Below are 20238 nucleotides of genomic sequence, written 5' to 3'. Positions count from 1 at the left end.
CTTCCATGTTCATCCCTTGTCAGGTTCCCGCTCACTCCCCCATCTTTCTTCTTTCACAGGCTGACCTTGGCTCCAGAAAGTACCTTCGTGATCTATGACAGAGACAGGAAACACTGAATGATGAATGATGTAAGTAACTGGATGTACATGCTTTTACCTTTCTGATATACATGTACAGCCACACATGTTTTAACGGAGACTATTTGTCAAAAGAATTTGAAGCAAATGAGGCTGAGGAAACTCAAAACATGTCGTTTGCTCTTTTTGTTGGTCATCTTAATCATTCTCATCAAAGGTGCCATTTCATTTTAACCCAAGTAATATTTAAGAGGTTGTTCATGTTGACATACCTCATATTTGTTTATACATTTTCCATTCTTTCATTCACTCATTTTCTTATCCTGTTATCCTCACACTCACAAGGGTCACCAGGGGTGCTGGAACCTATCCCAGCTGACTTCGGGCACCAGGCAGGGGACACCCTGAATTGGTGGCCAGCCAATCGCAGGCGACAAGGAGACGGACATCCATTTACACTCACACCTCAAACAGCCGACCCTGTATTTTTTTGGGATGTGGGAGAAAATCAGAGTACCTGAAAAAAACCCACGCAAGCCCAGGGAGAACATGAAAACTTCTCACAGTGAGGACCGACCTGGGATCGAACCATCGACCCCAGAACTGTGAGGCTGACACACTAATCACTCGGTCACCGGGACGCTATACATTTTCCAGATATGTTTAAATTCTTTATTAGTGTGCAGTTGCGACCTTGGTGAAGTCACACACATCTGAAACCAGTGAAATTAAAGTCATATATCACAAACACAGTGTACCAAGGCCAGGAGCCCAACAGGGAATTGTGTTTATAACCTCTCTATCAACACGGTGCGTGTGGTGTAGTTACCTACAGTATGTTGTGCATTATCCAATGCAGCACAATAATCATTTTTACCCACAGTATATGTAGGTTGCAGTCAAACTGACTTGCTTCCTGACAGAACCTCTAGCACATGCGCTTTCACAATTTGTGGGCAGGGAAGGTTAGATAAGACACAAAATGTCAACATAGACAACTTGTTCGTGCAGTCTGAAGATGACGACTTTCTATACATGTCTAAGGTGGCTCATGCTCGTCTCTCAAGGAAGGGCTCTTAAAGTGACCGCCCTATTCTTTATTCCCTTCCCAAAGAAAAGTCAGTGTAGTTTGAAATTTAAGACAATCTGGTTCAAGACTGATCAGAACAATGCTGCTGAATTTGAAATATAAAGTGTGCACAGTTTTGGACTTTGTACCTCAGTGAACCCTACTATGACACATAATGTGACTCACCCGCTCAGAAGCTTCCTGACTTAAAGAACCCTCTGAGTGCGCTCTGTTCTTTGATCACTTGCTACAAAGAGGCTGAGACAAGAAGATGGGCTTTGTGCTGAGTCAACAGGGCTATAGTAGCTGTTTTTTCTTGATTTTAACCTATCTTTACCCTCTCGCTCTCTTATTAGGTAGCAACCATGCTTGATCAAAAGCATTGGCCCTTTTCTGCTATGTGAAGAGCTCTACATTTGAAACTGTAACAGCTTTGCAGTCTCGGGGCCTCTCCATTAACACATCTGTATGCTAGGAACGTATATTTCTCCTAACAAGATTAGGTAAAGATCAGGTAACAGTGAGGGGGCGCTTGCAGTATGGTCCCACCTAGTCCACTAGACCAGTGCGCAAACTATTATACAAAGGGCCGCAGTGGGTGCGGGTTTTCTGTTCTTTTCACTTAACTGGTCTCCTTCAAGTGCAGTCAGTGGATTGCTATCAGGTGGTTCTTGTTTCTGCAGACACCTCATTGGTTAAACTGTCCATGCTGGATTAGTTGGAAAAAAACCTGTACCCACAGTGGCCCTTGAGGGGCGCTTTGCCCACTCCTGCCCTAGACTAATTTTAAGAATTCAGTGGAGCAGTGCGTCCATGTAAGGACAAAACTGTGAAAATGTGCAAAATGTCATCTACCACAAAACTTTAATAGATTGACTTTTATGGAACAAATGTGGGCACTAAAGATTTTAGAAACCCCTAGTGAATTCTGCTCTGTAGACTGTAACTAAATATAAACTGCATCACCAAAATTTTAACAAAAAAATACAAATAAAAACTGCATCTGATTGCAAGCCGTACGTTTTATTATGGGATATTCATTAACAAAATTTGCATCAACAGCATGTTTCTGTGAGAGAGGAGGAAAAATGGATGTAATTTTAATTCCAAAAAATGCTGCCAGTGGATAGTAGAAAGCCAAAAAAATTCCGACGTCCAAACATGCTAATAAGCCACTTAAGTTTTTTCAGAAAAACGTCGAATATTTGAACATCTCATCTTGTTTTCTTTTGCTCATCCGACGTATAAACAATAAACAGTACAACATCATTAACAAACATACGCAGAACAAAAATAATTGATGCACATTAAGTTTCTGGCGGCCCGGTTGTGCGAGTGGTTAGCGCGTCGGCCTCAAAGCTCTGAGGTCCTGGGTTCAAATCCAGGTCGGTCCACCTGTGTGGAGTTTGCATTATTCTTCCTTCTTCTTCTTCCTGGGCCTGCTTGATTTTTCTCCGGATACTCCGGTTTCCTCCCACATTCCAAAGACATGGGTGATTAGACACTCTAAATTGCCCCTAGGTATGAGTGTGAGTGTGAATGGTTGTTTGTCTCCATGTGCCCTGTGATTGGCTGGCCACCAATGTAGGGTTTCCCCCGCCTCTGGCCCGAAGTCAGCTAGGATAGGCTCCATCACCCCCCGTGACCCACTAAGGATAAAGCGGTTCAGAAAATGAGATGAGATGAGACTACTTTGGAAAATGCTGGCTATGGAACACTAGTAGTTAAAGATTCTGGACATACCCAAAGTATAGTTATATCAATGTGACACTACTGGTTGCTAAGCAAAATGAATTATATATCTACTACCTGCAACAAGCCCATTATCGCATTAAACATAAATAACATCCTCTGTTGTTAAAGCTGCACTTTTCAATGAGAGAAAAATATATGTGCAAATAGTTGAAAACATATTGGATCTAGATCTTTTCATCAGCTACACCATTCAAGGATGTCTGTGAGATCCTGTCATGGTTTGAACTTTGCTTGTCTACTGAAACAGTGCTTACCAGCTTAAGGAAAAATGCAGCTGAACTGACAGAAACATTTTTCATCATGGAGGAAATTAATAAGTGAAACCACAAGGCTAAAATAACAAAGGAATTCATCAGCAAGAAATGCAACATGCAAAAGAGGTTAGTGAAAGGGTAAAGTCACGAAATAAGGATTAAACAAGCCTCGACAGCTATTGAAAACAAAGGATCTTCAACTTCATACAGCATTGATTCTCATTCACAAAGAAGCTCTATTTTGAGTTTTTCTGTTCCAGTGCTTTTGGTCACCTAAGAGTGAGGTCCACATTTTATGTGGAGTATTAAATTTTCACATTAATATTTCGAATTCCAAACCTAATACCGTGTATTTTGTCAAGAAAAGAAAAAGAAATCAAGGAATTGACCTAACTGTCCCTGTCATTTGAGCTCGCGCTATGTCCGGTCTTAAAAATGAAATAATAAAATAATAAAAAGTACGAGTCGAGTTGCACAATGCTAGGTTTTTTACAGGTCAGGTTTTTACAGGTGTATGAGTATGGGTTACTCCAAACATGGAGATTCTTCCCAATCAACTTCATGCAGTTGTACAAATTTCAGCGGCCTTTCCAGTGCCACATTTCTTAAATGTCATGGAAGATGTAAAAGCAATCAGCTGAAGGTTGGACTGATCAGCTCTGTTGGGAGTAGCTGCTTTCATGAAAAAGTTTGAGTGGTACAAGGGCACACACCAGTGGTGCTCTTCATTTTCAGTATTATCTTCTGTACTCAATTAACTTTGCTTGTTGACATTTCCAGAAACAGCATCAATTATTAAATTTGATTCATGGATCGATTGCCAACTATGGGCAAATGGACAATTTGTAGCCAATTAAAGTACACTAATATTTGAAATATATATATAAATGTAAAAGTCATCATGTGCCGATGAAAGTTGTTTTCACGTTACTTGAATCGGAAGTTGTTTGACTTCAATGGCATCAACTTTACGTCAAGTCTGTGTGAGCACTTTTCGCGTAATATTCGAAGAGTTCAGTATTATTAGGAGAAAGTCACAAAATTATGAGATGAAAAATGATACATTACTTATTTTTACATCACGCAAACTGGAAGTTGACAGGGGTCAACTTTTGGTGACATTAGTTCGGTTTGAAAATTTTGATTTTGGAATAATTTGGGGGGATTATTTGATCCCTGTTGAAAAATCATTGATGAGCACGACTTGTTAATATAGGCAACATAGTAGTTTTAAATCAAAAGATTTTCCGCTGGTGGTGACCCTTGAGATTTTTTTCAATGCAAAAAGTGTGCCGCACTTCACACAAGTGCACATCATGAACTAGTCAGTGCTTGTATGCAGTATGTTAATTCTCATGCCCTTTGCTCTCACTGTAAAACTACTTACTTTTTACACTGGGTGAAAAAGCAGGAGCAGGGAAAAACAGTGCAGAGCCAAATTAGCTCTTAAATGTGTTCTCTCTTTGTTTTATTTCCTGTATCAGTGAACAGCTGTACTTACAATGTCTGATTATTGAATATATATAGGAATCTATCTACTTAAATGTTCTTTTCTAATCATCCTTTGCTCACCATGTGTTAGTTCATGCCTTCCTGGTTTTCTGGCACTTGTTTTATCAAAATTCTTTGTGCTTTTTGCTAAATTGTTTGTGCTTTTTGCTAAATTGTTTGTGCTTTTTGCTAAATTGTTTGTGCTTTTTGCTAAATTAGCATGATCTTCCTTCTCTTGTGTGAGTCTTTCCACATTTGGCCATGAAATGTTCACTGGCACATTGTGCTCTGTCGAACAGATGGTATCATTTTCAATTAGTAAAGCATAATGTTCAGCCAAATTTGATCTTTTCTTAATTAATGGCTTGCTAATAGACATTTTAAAAGTGGTTTTTGATGACCTGTTCATCTAACAGAGCTGCTTTTATTCTCAAATGTCTCTCGTGGGTACATTTGCAAAGTCAGAGGTAGCTGAAGGCATCAAGTTGTGTCAAAGTGGTAGAACAATGGTGCAGTTGTGCTTTTCCCTGCTTCATTCTCCTTTTTAATGGTTTCTGTTGACCTATTTCACGCCAATGGAGATGCAAATAGCCAAGGCAGGAGTCTGAAGGGAACTCATTCTTTAGAATTAGTGGAGAAGGAGGGTGTTGGTGATGCTCTATGAAGTCATTTTAAACCCTGTGTATCCCTCTCTCATTATGTTGTTCTCATGCAGTGAAGGAGAACTGTAGCATCCATTTTCATCATAGACAAAAACCCAGATTTTCAAGTTTTGCCTCACCTCCCTCTGCCCGGGTGCCGGCATGCGCCACTCAGGGATTGATAAATTGCCACCAACTGCCTCATTTTTCATCGAGCCTGCTTTGTTGTTGTCGAACAAGAATGCACCACATCTTTGTGAGCTCCTCTCTCATGATAGGAATAAGCTCAAAACCACAGGAATGTTAGACAGGAGACAGAAGAAAAAAGTTGTAAAATCTCAGAAAAAAACTATTTCTACCATAGAATCATTGTAGTTTCTCATTTTTTTGTTCTTCTATCGCTATTGTGAGCTTTATTGTTGAGGTAGGTGAATTGTAAGGAACAGTGTCAATATGAAGACCATGCAAGTCTTTTGAGAGTCAAGTCCAAGACTAGACCATCTAAATCTTATCCTGAACCAAGATTGGTGTCAAAAGTCAACCAAAAAATAAGTGCGCCAATCAACTGACTCCGTAGGGGACAGACACTGCGGAAGATGTCATTCTCGGTTTTATGGTCTCGTTCACGCTTCACATTTCGCTCTGCAAGTTTGGATATCATTTATGTTGATATGCATACTGTATTTTTTATAGAGTTAAGGCAAAAGAAATGAGAAACACCAACATCCCAGCCATTCCTCTCACATCCTAGTGATAATAGTGCCGCCATGGTTAGCAGCTGCGTACCTCTAAATCACACATCTCCGGTCAGGCGTGTTGGGAAGGTTGACTTACCTCCGGCAGGAAATCGGTGACTTGAAAGCAATCGAAGGTCACAGAGACGAGTAAATCAATGGAAACGTCACTAGTCTGTTTTTTTTTTGTTCTTATCATGCTCTGAGTCTCTCCAGTGGCCTGACCCTCTGAAGGTGGATCATGTCAAACTGTAGCTGTAATACACTCACCAATCACTTTATTTAGCACACCTGCATTTTCCCAAGACATGCATGACAATATGAATGTATAATATAGGTTTACAAGATTTTGATGCTCAATTTTTGAAAACTGATTTTCCCATTTCTGCACAAAACGGAACATCCAAATTCAACCCCCATAACCACCAATTAGCTAAACTGTCGTTGACACTTAGGAAGTCTTTTTCTTCAGCCCTCATGCCCCAAAATATCAGCACTTTGTTTTGCTTATCATCACATTAGCTAGAATGCAAATTTGCGTAAAACCAGCTAATTCGCGATCAGGTCATTGCAAAATTCCTTTTTGATATCAGTGACCTTTGACCCCATTGCCCCAAAATATAGTCACCTATTCAGTTTCCTATTCCAGACATCCTGTAAATTTAATTTTAAAAATCCCTTATATCGTTGTTGTATTTCTTGAACCTAAACATACAGACAATAGCTCCGCTTTTCGGCGGTTTCAACTATCGCTGAATGTAGTAATAAGAGCCATCATACTCACGAGATATGGCGAATACTGAACATACTGTATTAATCTACACAGATTAGCCTTGCTCTGATCAAACAATCAGAGGATATAAAAATGCCATCTGGGGCAAATTTTGCATGCTTAAAGAAAAAGTCTCATTTGCTAATACGCAAGTATGTAAATTACCTTGGTCAGCACTACTGATAGGCTCTCGGAATTTTGGATGACAGAGCAGCTTGAAATCTAAGCACACCTCAGAAAATCTAACATCTACATGAGCATGCATTAATATGTTACTTGACATATAACACTTGAATCCCAAATTGGCTTACTATTTTCAGTCACAAGTGACCATGCTTCATGATTTCTCCTTTTTCCTGGAGTTTTTTTATTCTCTTGAACTTGTAGTAAATTTTATCTCAAGATGGATGCACCTGATAACGTTGTGCTTGTTATTCCTGATTGAGTCATTGAAAAAATTCAGTACAAGCACTACATTATAGTAAAAACATGGACTGCACGTACCTATGATCTCCTATGCAAAAAAAACACTAATCAAATTATTTTCTTTAATCAAGACTATTTTGCATTAACAATAAAAACTAAATTGTTTTAATTTTTTGTTTTCCTTCTATTACTCTGGTTTTTGCGGGGTATTTTTTGTGGTGTTGTTTCAGTATTGAGGTATTTTGGTCAGATAAAGTATCAAAGTCAGATTTATCGTGACAACACTAGTAGTCTTGTTTTCCGTTTTGGACAAGCATGCTTTGCAAATGTGAATATGTCAACGAAAGCCCAACCTATTCATTTCAGTGCATGGCCAAAAACAGAATTTTGTCAAATAAGGAGTTCGAGCGTGATATTTTTAGGCAAGCATGTTCTTAACCCTCTCCAAATTGCCCCTAATCAATCAAATACAATGCAATACAATAAAAGCATTGAAATCAATTCAATAAATATGAATATTACAAACTCCGATTTAGCAAATTGTTGAATCATTCAACAAAAATTCAGAATATTTCAGTTCTGTTTCAAGGCATTTATTTCCATTGAGTGACTATTATATTAAGTCTACGCAGCTTCACCATTACCGCCAAAACACCGTTCATGTCAGTAAAATGCTTCAGTCAGCAGGAATTCTGGGATTCATCAGGAAGAGGATTAACGCTCTCTAAAGTCTTTGACACTGACTGGAATCTTTAGATCAGGGGTAGCCAACTCCGGTCCTCGAGAGCCCCTATCTGGTCTTTTTTCCATATCTCCTTCAAACCAAGACACCTGAATGAAATAATCTGTTTTGGTATCAAGCTTCTGGACAGCTAGCTGATGAGTTGATCATTTGATTCAGGTGTGGTAGAGAGAGAGATATGGAAAACAGACTGGATAGGGGCTCTCGAGGACCAGAGTTGGCCACCCCTGCTTTAGATCCTAATGAGATTCCTTCCTCTCCTTTGTTGTATAGCATTAAACAGTGAAAACAGCTCATCTCCTTTTCTGAGCCGCTTTATCCTCACTACTGTTGCGGGGAGTGCTGGAACCTTTCCCAGCTGACCTCGGGCCAGAGGCGGGGGGCACCCTGAATTGATGGCCAGCCAATCGCAGGGCATAAAGAGACAAGCAACCACTCACACGCATACCTAGGGGCAATTTAGAGTGTCCAATCAGCTTACCATGCATGTCTTTGGAATATGGGAGTACCCGGAGAAAAGCCACGCAGAGAACATGCAAACTCCACACAGGTGGACTGACCTGGATTTGAACCCAGGTCCCCGATCGTGAGGCCACTCAGCCTCCAGGCCACCAATGAGAACATTTTCAGAAAAAAAATCTAGATGATATCAAGAAAGATTTTCTTTTACCAGGGGTAAATTTGTGTAGCCTTGGCCTCCAGATAAGTACAAATAACCATATCTCATTTTTTAGTTTTTAAATTGTATTCATTCGGAAGATAGGTAAGCTATTATTTATTGTGGAGAACAAATGCATATTCATGAAATTCTCTGCACAGTAGTCAACTTAATGTTTTAATGGTGTGCATTGAAGCAGGGGGTGACTTCGGTGAATTGCTGTCTTGTTCAGAGGCAAAATAGTTGGTCGTTTGATGTGGTATTGTTGCAATTGGATCGTCTATTTTTACATTGATACCCAGAAAAAAGCACCTGACGTTGAACCAACCCCACTGCCTTATTGCTCCACCGACTGAGCTAACTGAGGTTTTATCACAAAAATGTCAGCGTTCCTCCTCCCTACCGTGTGGCCCCCTCACGCTGTGCTGAACTCAACTGTGCCTTAGCTTGTTTGCATGCACCAACCCTTCATTCTAAATCATGCATAGCTGCAACCTCATTTTGCTTTGTAGAGTCATTCTGGTTATAGGTGTAATGCAATGTGCCGGTTATCACGCTCCAAGGCTAGTAACAGTCTCTATGATTTAACTGTATGAACCTAAATTTAATGTGTGATCGGCAAGGGCTGTGTTAGATTTTTTTTCTTCAGTTTTTTTATGTTGTGAGTGAATCATTTTCATTAAATTATCTTCAAAGTTAAGTCAATTCAAGGTCAAGAGATATACACAGTACAGATTTCACATAGCTTAAACAAGATTTATATACTTTTTAAAGCAATTCTAACTTTTATAGAGAAACATAAATCCATCATAAATTAAATTCAGCAGGTAACTTAAAGCAATAATATTTTCCTCCATCACGTGCATCCTAGTGGAAAAAATCCTGTTTAATAAAAGGAAGAAAAAAAAGGTTTTTTTTTTTTCTCCATTTCATCAAAAACGTCAATAAAAGGCAATATTTCCAAGATGTATACAAAGTAACTGTTGTGAAACACTTGTATTTCAGTACTATTTTAGCCATCTAAATAAAGAAAGAGTAATTGATTGATATGATTGTGAGGTCATATGTATTCATGTTAGATGTACAATTTGTATATATTGACACTCAAAACCATTGCTCTCCGTACACCCAACAACAAGGCACTCTTAAATAGACAGCTTGAGTGACAGATAATGACTGACCAATTGTGAAAAGGTTTCTTTTTTTTAATAGAAAATAACTTTAAACTACACGAAGGCTACTTAAGGCTGTCATAGGTAATTTCTTTTGCCCATAGGTGACACGTATCTGATATTTTCATGCAGTATGAACAGCCCCTTAGCATGTGCCATTTGTCCTTGCAGAGAGATAGTAGATCAAACTTGTCAATTTTGAGCCTTTCAAGGCAACTTCTTATAACTATTAAATGACAGATGGCATTTAGTTATGGTTTAATATTTATTATTATAACGGAACTTAGGGACTGTGGTTTGGATTGTGTTGCATCTCAAAGGCCCAGCAAAGCAATGTTCACCTGGGCTGCAGATTTGACTTTGTGGTCATATAATCTATATAAAAAATAAATAAATAACAATTCAAGCCTTATTTTCACAAACAAACAGCTCCTCTAAAACCCAGTTTTGTGGTGCTTCTGTCTTGCTACTGTATATGGCTATTTTCATACCCTACAGTATCGTTTGGTCTAAAACACCTACATACTATGCCACTCTATGCTCATTTTAGCCTCCAAGGAAATACTGGATGCATCTCACAGTTTCGAGCTCTGCGTTGATCCCATGCTAATCTGCAGAATCATCTCCTCATCTGTGAGCTGACATCGCATCAGTAGTTGCTCTCCCTCTTGCGAAGAATGCTTATTTCCTTCCATTTCACACTATTCCCCTGAGATCCCATCTACATTACTGTATACTTGCGCTAGTAATGCTGATTCTTTTTCGCTTTCCATCTACCCTTTCAACCAGTAGTATCTTTGGGAAAAGCAGCAGTTCCTACTTACGCAAATGCTGGCCTCTTACGCACGCATACAATGTATACACAGCACCTACTAGAAAGAACCCAAAGCCTCTGGGCTTTTCACCGCAGCCTACTGTAATGCCTCGGCTACCGAGCCATTCATAAGCTGTAATGGGCCTGTTGGTGTGGAGTATATCAACATGAGTGGTGGTGGCTCATATTGCTCGTGATTTTCCAGAAGATGATGCATCAGACCCAATGCATCACACCCACTCCAACTCATTTGCATCAGAGGGCTACGGTGTTTCACTCCCGGCAAGGAAAGTATGTGATTTGTTGAGAGGATGAGCAGTGAATCAACGATGTTGTTGTGAGACTTCAAACTCTAATGTGGCAAAAATATGTTTTCACTCTGTCCAGGCAAATAGTGTCAATATTTATAGCTCCATTTGAAGCGTAGTGGGGATGGAAATGCATTTTTGTTGTTTTGGTTGTTATTTCTGTTTAGATTGCTGTGTTGTTTAACGTTTTAGATGTGTGTGTGTGTGGGGGGGGTAGGGGTTGTTGGTGAGTAAGTAGTGATGGTAGATGTTTGACTTTGGCAATTAAAACATTGCTTGAGTAGATTTTTTTTCTCATATTCACATTCACATTTTTAATCCCTAAATTAGATTTTTTTTTTCAGGGAATAAACAAACGCAGATTCCAATCTAGGTTCAGCTCCCCTCTTGCAAGTTTGTATCTTCATCCCGTAATGTTGTTTGGTAAATTTGGTTCATTAACGACTAATTAGGTATATTGGCGTGGATCATTCATGTGCCCTGCAGTTGGCTGACTTTGACAAGTCCTGAGTGGCTTCTAGCCTGAAGTCAACAAGGATAGGCTCCAGTTTACCTACAAACTTTAGTGAGGACAAGTGGTAAAATGCTAAATTAGAAATACTTATATAGCACATTTATCTACACGCGTTTACTATACCGAGACATTCGTACACCAGTAGAGCTACCGCTATGAAAGGATTTGCCAACCCACTGAAGGAAAAAGAGGGCTCAGTGTCTTGCCCAAAGACACTTTGCCAGCAGGCAGGAGTAGCTAAGAATCAAACTACCAGCCCCTCGGTCCCGGCACGAGTGCCAACTGCTCCATGAATTGATGAATGGTGGGAACAAGAGGAAAGTGCTATGAGGTCTCTTACAACTAACTTTGTGACTACTTTGGAGTTACAAATGCTCAGCATACAATATTTTCAGGTAAAATAAAACTCAAATAAAAATGTAAAGTGATGCAATGCTCTTGGAGTCAAAATATGTATTGCAAATTTGGTGGTGCACAGAAAATAGTGACTAGTTAGTTTCAGTGCCTGGATGCAACAAAAGGATACTCCTCACCATTAAAATCTTAAAATAATTGCCCAATGTCAAGTTTCACCTTCCTGAAAAGTCTGGCACCCATTTTCACTGACATTTTCTCCATTTGTCGCTCTGCCTTTTCCATTGCTTTCTCTTTCAGCCTTCAATCATCCTAGAGCTCACTGACCCTTTCACAAGGTAGAGGGTAGTATTAGGGGCATCGCTTTAAAATGCTTGGTGATAGTTGGTGAGCAGCTGCTTTGGTGCGGAAATGAAGGCAGGCCAGCCAGACAGGCAGGCTTTTCACTGCTCACTGATTCCATCTTTTTGGAATTCATCTGTCATCGGTGCCCATGGTGTAGTCAACTGAGGAAGCCAGTGTAGTGGACATTGAGGGACCACAAGAGAGCGGATCTCAGCTGTTAAAAACAGTATGAGGAAAGGACATGTTTCAATTTACAATATACTGCAATTCATGCTTCAAGTAGTTACTTGACACCTACTGACTGTTATGGAGAAACGGTGAATATTTGTACCTGTAATTTCTCCTCTGAAAGCTGAAGTGGAGGTAATTGAAAAAGTATTTGACTGGTGCTTCCCCACTTTAATGATTATGACGATCAAACAAATGTAGATATTTCACCACAAGTAAATATGATATGTAGTTAGTTTATTTTGATTGTATTTGTTCATTCATTCATTCATTTTCCAAGCCACTTAACCTCATAAGTGTCATGGGGGTGCTGTACACCCTGAACTGATGGCCAGGCAATCACAGGGCGCAAGGAAATGGACAATTATTCACGCTCACACTCATACCTAGGAGTAATTTAGAGTGTTCAACCAGCCGAGCCTACATGTTTTTGGATGTGGGAGTAAACCGGAGTACCCGGAGAAAACCACCATACAGTGAGGAGCAACATAGGATTGAATCCTCGGCCCCAGATGCGCTAACCACTCGTCCAGCGTTATCGCAACATACACAAGAAAACCAATTACCAGTTTTGCGAGTTTGTTCATTATAACCGACAAAATGAGAAAGCAGTGTATTAAAGTCTCGAGTTTCATTTTTGTTGCAAAGTACTCTCTGAAATAATTGCCAGCCAAATGCATTTTGGGATAATAAATCATAAACCAAACTTTTTTAAAACGTGGTTTGTAAATCTTCCTAGATGAAAAAGACATTGGTATTCAACCCAGCTAATGTATGTGTATATATATATATATATATATATATGTATATATATGTGTGTGTATGTATATATATATATATGTATATATATGTGTGTGTATATATATATATATATATATATATATATATATATATATGTATATATATGTGTGTGTGTGTATATATATATATATATATATATATATATATATATATATATATATATATATATATATATATATATATATATATATATATATATATATATATATATACATGCATGCTAGAGGATCGTGATTGGCAGCATTTGCAGCCAGCATGACCCTCTACTGTACATAGATTGTAGTGACTCAATTTACCATGATTCATCTCCCTCAGAGTGTGACGTGGAAGACGATTAATGATGGCCTCAGCCTCTCCAAAGAGGTAGAGTTTAGTTCCCTTTACAGGAAATGCGAAAACATTGCTCATGCTTATGGTTCTGTTACCGTGTGTAGGCCCATATTATGTGGAGCCATAATGCCTTTAAGCTTATGAGCACAGCATATCACAGCCTTAATTACTGGAGAAACATTTGCTGACTTGTTTTTTGTAAACACATCATCCAAAATCTTTTGTTCTTCAAGTAAGTATAACTTTCTTAAAAATGAATTTTCCAGTGCATCTTTTGTTTTTGGCTCTGTTCAATTGTTTGTTGTGATGGTGTTGCACTTTGTTTGGCCAAATGTGAATGGAATCATGCATACCACACAAGCGAATTAAAAAAAAATGTATCGCGCTCTCGCTTTAGTTCTCTTGGTTCCTACCACTCTTTTAATGTAATTTAATCCCTGACAGCCCACAAATGCTGTAGGAGTCCACATGTTCACTTGTATCTTGGACATACAGGGTGACAGGTTCATGAAAGTTAGTCCAGTGCGCACTAACCGGTCAGACAGGGTAGCAGAGATAATTGTCCATCGATTTCTTGAAGCTTAAACATCGATCCTATGTCTCTTTCTTTGCTATAAAAGCTTCCTGGGACCTCTCAATTAAGCATTGTGCTCTGGACTGTTCATACAACAAAAATGTTCTGACATCTTCAGTTACCATATTTCTCAGTAATTATAACACTGAAACCATTCTCGAGAATAATTGCAAAGAAAAATGCAAATGAACAATATCTTTGCTATGTTTGATGACCAACCACCTCGTAAAAACAAACAATCTAATCTTGCCTGTAGTTATAAAGCATGCTAAATCAAGTCAAATATTTGGTTTCTATTTTGAAAATTAAATATCTTTATAGTAGTTGTGCTACTTTCATAATGACCTAGCATGGAAACGTCCACTTAAGCTCCATTTCCCCAGGCAGTTCCAAACCTCTAATGCACTTCCTGGATTTGACATCAAAAAGAAAGCAAAACACAATGGCAGACATAAGGGGAGATTCATACTTTAAATTGATTTACCCAATGACTAAACTCATGTTACATATTCATTTATCATTCAATAGATAAATTATAGTTTCCACTGTCTACTGTGCAACCCTCTTTGCGTATTTGGTTAGCATAAGACCCATCAATAAATTTAGTACACGTAATTTGTAATGTTTTTTAATGGTCTGTTGTTTTCTTGTCTTTCATTTAATTTTCTGTTATAGTCTCAGTGCACTTTCACAGCTTTTCATTTATTCATCTTCCATACCGCGCATCCTCGTAAGGGTTGCGGGGACTGCTGGAGCCTATCCCAGCTGACTTCAGGTGAAAGGTAGACTACACCCTAGTCTGGTCGCCAGTTATCCGTAGGGCAAACAGAGACAGACGACGATTTTTACTCACAACCATACCGCCACCAGCAGGAAGTGAGCCCATGCCTGCCCACACCGAAGTCAGGCGAGTGAACCCCTACACAATCAGGCAGCCAGTTGTCAACTTGTAGAAATTAATTAAGGAGCTCTTCCTTCTTCGGTCACTAAAAGGACATTGGCTATCTCACTCATTGTCAATTTTTCGTAACTTTTCAATACGTTTTTTTCCGGCCATTTTGATTGATGAGTGAATATATTTTTGTCATTTAATTGTCTCTTAACTTAACTCTTCAGTCAGATATTTCATTTAAAGTCACTATGAAATACTATAGCAATTTACTTTAAAACAATGCCAGATGATATTCCTCAAAAACCCAGAATAGGTTTTAAAACAAAATCAGATCCTATCTATTTATTAGAATTGACAAGTAGTCACAGTTAGTGGTCAGTTTGGCTTGCTCACTAAAATATCTCTAAACAGAAGTTAATGTCACAACCTATATATATTTTACATGTCGCTAGAGTGCACGATGTGAGGGTCAAAATAACTTTCCAAATAACATATTACATAAGTTAAATTATGTTGTTAATTACGATGTTTTTGTTTGTCTTGACACTTTATATGTAGAATAACTTAAGCTCATCACGCTATAGATATTCCTACTAGCTTGCTCAAGAGATGTGTTATGACATCACTCCTTGAGATTAGCTTCAAATGGGATCATTGGGGCACTCCAAAAGGGCATTGTTGAATGGCTGAAAATGCTAAAAATGTTCTCATTTGAAGAAAAGACGTGGTTTCTCTGTCGCCTCTTAAATTGCCTGTACCTCCTCTTCACCACAATAACCGCAGTCATTAGTACGCACAGCCATGCCAGTTTAGGCCTGCCTCTGAGATTTGTCATTTGATTATTCACAGCCCCCTCAACTTGTCTCAGGTCTGCTAGATTGCAATGTGTGTGTAAATTAATCTATTTTCATCTTCTCCTTGTTTGGTGTTCAGGTGTTAGCTCAGTTTTCACATGTATTTGCATGCACACTCAAATTTTGTGTCAATGTATCGCACTCCCCTAACATTTCTAATCGATTTACACACAATCTAAAAATTCCACCAATGTGAAAGTTTGGTTATTCTTGGTTTTATTTGTCATGCCTAGAGAGTGATAGAACCATCACCTTATTATTTTTTACTAAGTCCCTCCCTTCAAATTATTATACAGTGGTACCTCAACTTACAAAATTAATTTGTTCTGGAGGTGGTTTTGTAACTTGGATTTTTTTGTAAGTAAAGACGCATTTTAGAATTAAAAGCTTTAATTTGTTCGAAGGTCCTCAATACTTCCCCTGAAACCCTTTAAAAATGATAAAAGTATTTTGTATAAAAGATATGCAAAAAAACAAAAGTACATTTTTTGGGTCATTAACATGAATAATACATGCAAGGATTTTTTCCATGGGAGTGCATGGGCACGTGCATCATTGAGGGGAAAGGAGAAGGAAAATCTTTGGCAGCTGAGTAAACATACGTGCACATGTGAGTAGACACATAACTTAAGAAATTAAATTTACATTACGTTTGGTGAAATATAGCTCCAATGACGATTGCCTTTGGCAAGCTGGGTGATAGATAGCAAGCCTTGTGAACACACATGATATCAGCAAACTTCTTTTTACTCGCGCTTGGGCCCATAATGAACAGCAAAGAATAAAGCAGCATTAACCATGCTAAGAAAAACTTGAGAAACCTGTTAGAACTCTGCGAGGGGTCGACGAGGGACGAAGGCACACAAATCAACAACTCACCACTGGCCAGAGCTCATCCACCACCAGTGGCCGCGCTCCACCCCCCGCTACCCCGCTAATAGCCAAAGAAATAGCAGCTATCAATTTCAAAATGAAATACAGGATGCTACAGGAGGAGAATTTTTTTAGATATCAGGTTACATAATTTGGGATTTCTTTCGTATCTAGAGATCAAATTTTCCCATTAAGTGTTTTGTTAACCTGTAGAGTTCATATGTAGAGACATTCGTAAGTAGAGGTACCACTGTACTTTTTTAAATAAAAAAATATATCCATCAACTTGTTGTATTTATGTATTACTATGGTGAGGAAATGTAACATTTATATATGGTTTTAACATCATAACGAACCTCAGGGATACTGTACCGACAAGGTGGTCCGTGACAACAAAATAAGTTTGACAGCACTGTTATTGTATTGAACAGGAAAATCAAGAGAAGAGTCCAACAGAGAATAAATATCATTTTATTTAATCTTACATTGGAAAAAGAAATTACGTATAGATAATCATGAATGAAGAACATGTCTTGCTGCAGCATGCAGTTCTGCCACAAATTACTTTTACCATTTCCATGCACTCAACACCAGAAAAAAACCCCGAAAATAATTATGGTAATTGATCCATAAATTAGTCCAGAACGTATAATTTTTTTGATGATTAAACTTCAGCAGTCGATACAAATTAGTTGTGGCTCTACAAGCAAGTATGATAAGTGAATAAGAAGTAAATAAATAAATTGGTAAATTTAATTTCATTTCATTTTCCTGGCAGGCAAATGAATAAATCACAGGAAAGCTGTATGTAATACACCAGCCACTTGATTGATTTTTGCCAAAATGATACAAGTCTAACCCAACAGCTTGTTTGCTGTTTTGATTCTCATTTGCAAATGATCATTAATAATTTTTTACAAGTAAACCAAGTTTCCCTTTATTTCTCAAACAAGTGAAGGCCAAAGGTGGTTTGCCCTTTTCTTGTTGGCAATGTGAAGTAACACAATTGTTCTTGCATCTGAAAGGTGAAATTAGTGAAAAATAAACTAAATCTAGACAACACTTAATTATTTCTACACACTGTTACTAATTGTTTTTTTTGTTCTACATACCCATTAGGGCTTATGCGATATGAGGTCCTGTAATTAATTAAAATTATGCCTAATTGCCCATTTGGCAAACACTCCCCAAATGTATAATCTGACTCATGGGCCATGGCAGCACTGCAATCTATTTTAAATTTAGTCATTTCATAAAATAGCCCAAATCGTTTGTCTTTTTCCTAATAGCGCAGGAAATCACAACAAGTCTCAATTTGTCAAAGGCTCGAGCACGTACAGTGGAATCAGGCCACATCCAATATCGAGATGTTAAATTGCTTAAGTAGTGTGGATTTTTGGAACAACCACATAAAGTAGACAGTAAAATAAGAATAGGATATTTTTTTTGTCAAAGGCTCGAGCACATGGAGTGAAACCAGGCCACATCCAATATCGAGATGTTCCCTTGCTCAAGTAGTGTCTATTTTTGGAACAACCAAATTAGATGGACAGTAAAATAAGAATAGGATACTTCTATTTTTTTATTTCTAAAGCTGACAAGGCTGCGCTACACAGACTGGTGCACCACCTGGCACAAAAGCGGGTGATCACAATATCTGAGTATTTTCTATATCACTGTTAGATTGTTGTCTTTGTAGGCTTTTGCATGCTGTTTACAATTGTTTCACTGTATGAATGTTACTGGCCAGGTAATGAGCAGTGATGGCTTCCTCCAAATATGTTTTTTTTTTAAAGAGTTCAATATTTGTCTCATCTGACAAGTGAAAATTTTCTCATGGTCTGAGCTCCAGCTCCAGGTTAGATGACAATTTGTTTAAAAAAAAGTGTAGTACTTGGTTTGTGGTCAGAAATGCAGCTGTTACCTGTGGAGACCTTGTATTATAATAAATATAGTATGCGGGCTAGCATGTGAATTTAATTAGTTTTTGAATGAAGCCAAAACATAGACTATACATGGTGGATACCATGAATACTGTGTTTCTTCACACGAGAGAGTTGGAAAATGACAATAATAGAAACATTTTAGTTTGTATGTATATATAGTATGTATGTGTATGTATATATATGTATGTGTGTGTATATACATGTGTGTATGTATATATGTATGTACGTGTGTATATATGTATGTATGTGTATATATTTATGTATGTGTATATATATGTATGTATGTGTATATATATATATATATATATATATATATATATATATATATATACATATATATATATATATATATATATATATACATATATATATATATATATATATATATATATATATATATATATATATATATATATATATATATATATACACATACAGATGCCCACATTTATTTTTTTGGTTATCTTTATTGGAAAATCTCTTATATGGAATCTGGGTAGAAGAGCTTAACCAGTGGGCTGATGAGTGAATTTACTTTATGATCAAGCCAATTGGGCTTCTGTTTTTTGCATTTTTCCCCCATCAGCATCAAATGTTCTCTGCATAATCACCATCTGCAACATAAAATGTCTTTACTCGGAGCTCTCTGAGATGCTGTCACCTATGCACAGAGGTTTTGTTCCCTTTTATATATTACCATGTGTCCACTCCAGCTATTATATTTCACAATACGCACCCACCCAGAATTCCTCCCATAACCCCAAAAACATGCATGGTAGGCTGATTGAACGCTGTGGCGTCGCTGAAGGGTGCTGTGGGTGCAGATTTTCACTCCACAGCACAGACATCTTAACCGACGAGGTGTCTGCTAAAACAAATAGACCTTGACCACTATCAATTTAGTAGCTGGGATAGACTCCAGCGCCCCAACGGCCATCGCAAAGATAAGCAACACAGAAGTTGCATTAATGAACTTTTACCCAAGGTGAAAGTTCAGAATGACAATCGCTGCATTAGCTTTTCATCCAACTTCTTTACTATGACATTTCTTTTCTCTCACGCTAATGTCTATTGCAAGCTTAGTGCATTCTAAGTATCCTAGGTGGCTGCTCAGTTTGCCAAAATAGCTGGATTTGATGAAGCAGCCTCACTCTGGAGAGGAAAATAATGTCTGCTAATGGACTCGTTTCTAATTTTCGATCACACACTCAAGCCGTATACTTCCACTGCGTTTTGGAGACTACTTAATAGAAGTCCAAATTCAGTAACATAGTTCAGAGTATGTGAATCTCTTTGGCTGAGCTTTGTACAATTTAAGTGTCTTACCACTGACTTTCAGTTTTGCTTCCTAGAAGTTTTCTCCTGACAATGATGTTTTACTGATTATGTTTTGTCCACTGAACTTGCTTACTTACAGTATACTTCTCTGTCAGTGTGCTTCTCCCTAAAGTTAAGTTAACAGTTTGCCATTATCTAGCTACTAAGAAGAGGGGCAGTCTGGTGCAACAGGATGTTCATTTGCTCATATAAGATGGCTGCTAAATATATTTTCTTTTTTGTTTCAGATGTGATTGATCAATATAGTCTGTCTAGAGATTAAACATGTGTGTTTT

The 20238-nt window shown here is 38.0% G+C and overlaps 1 protein-coding gene across 4 annotated transcripts in view; it reads left to right on the top strand.

Moving 5' to 3' along the window:
• LOC144077399 (endonuclease V-like) overlaps nucleotides 1-20238 on the top strand; it is a 61097-nt gene that overhangs the window by 23350 nt on the left and 17509 nt on the right. For 3 of the 4 annotated variants that reach the window (XR_013301014.1, XM_077605119.1, XM_077605117.1), the window contains one exon: nucleotides 60-129. Coding sequence is in view for 3 of the 4 variants with exons in the window: in XM_077605119.1 (XP_077461245.1) it covers nucleotides 60-98 (39 nt within the window). In the remaining variant the exon portion in view is untranslated. Of the gene's footprint in view, nucleotides 1-59; nucleotides 130-3149; nucleotides 3746-20238 lie in introns of those variants that run through there. The other variant, XM_077605118.1, reaches the window with a different exon arrangement.

The sequence above is a fragment of the Stigmatopora argus genome, chromosome 7 (genome assembly GCF_051989625.1).
Source record: "Stigmatopora argus isolate UIUO_Sarg chromosome 7, RoL_Sarg_1.0, whole genome shotgun sequence".
In the NCBI taxonomy this organism is placed as follows: Eukaryota; Metazoa; Chordata; class Actinopteri; order Syngnathiformes; family Syngnathidae; genus Stigmatopora; species Stigmatopora argus.
This window is presented reverse-complemented; position numbering and strand designations above follow the sequence as displayed.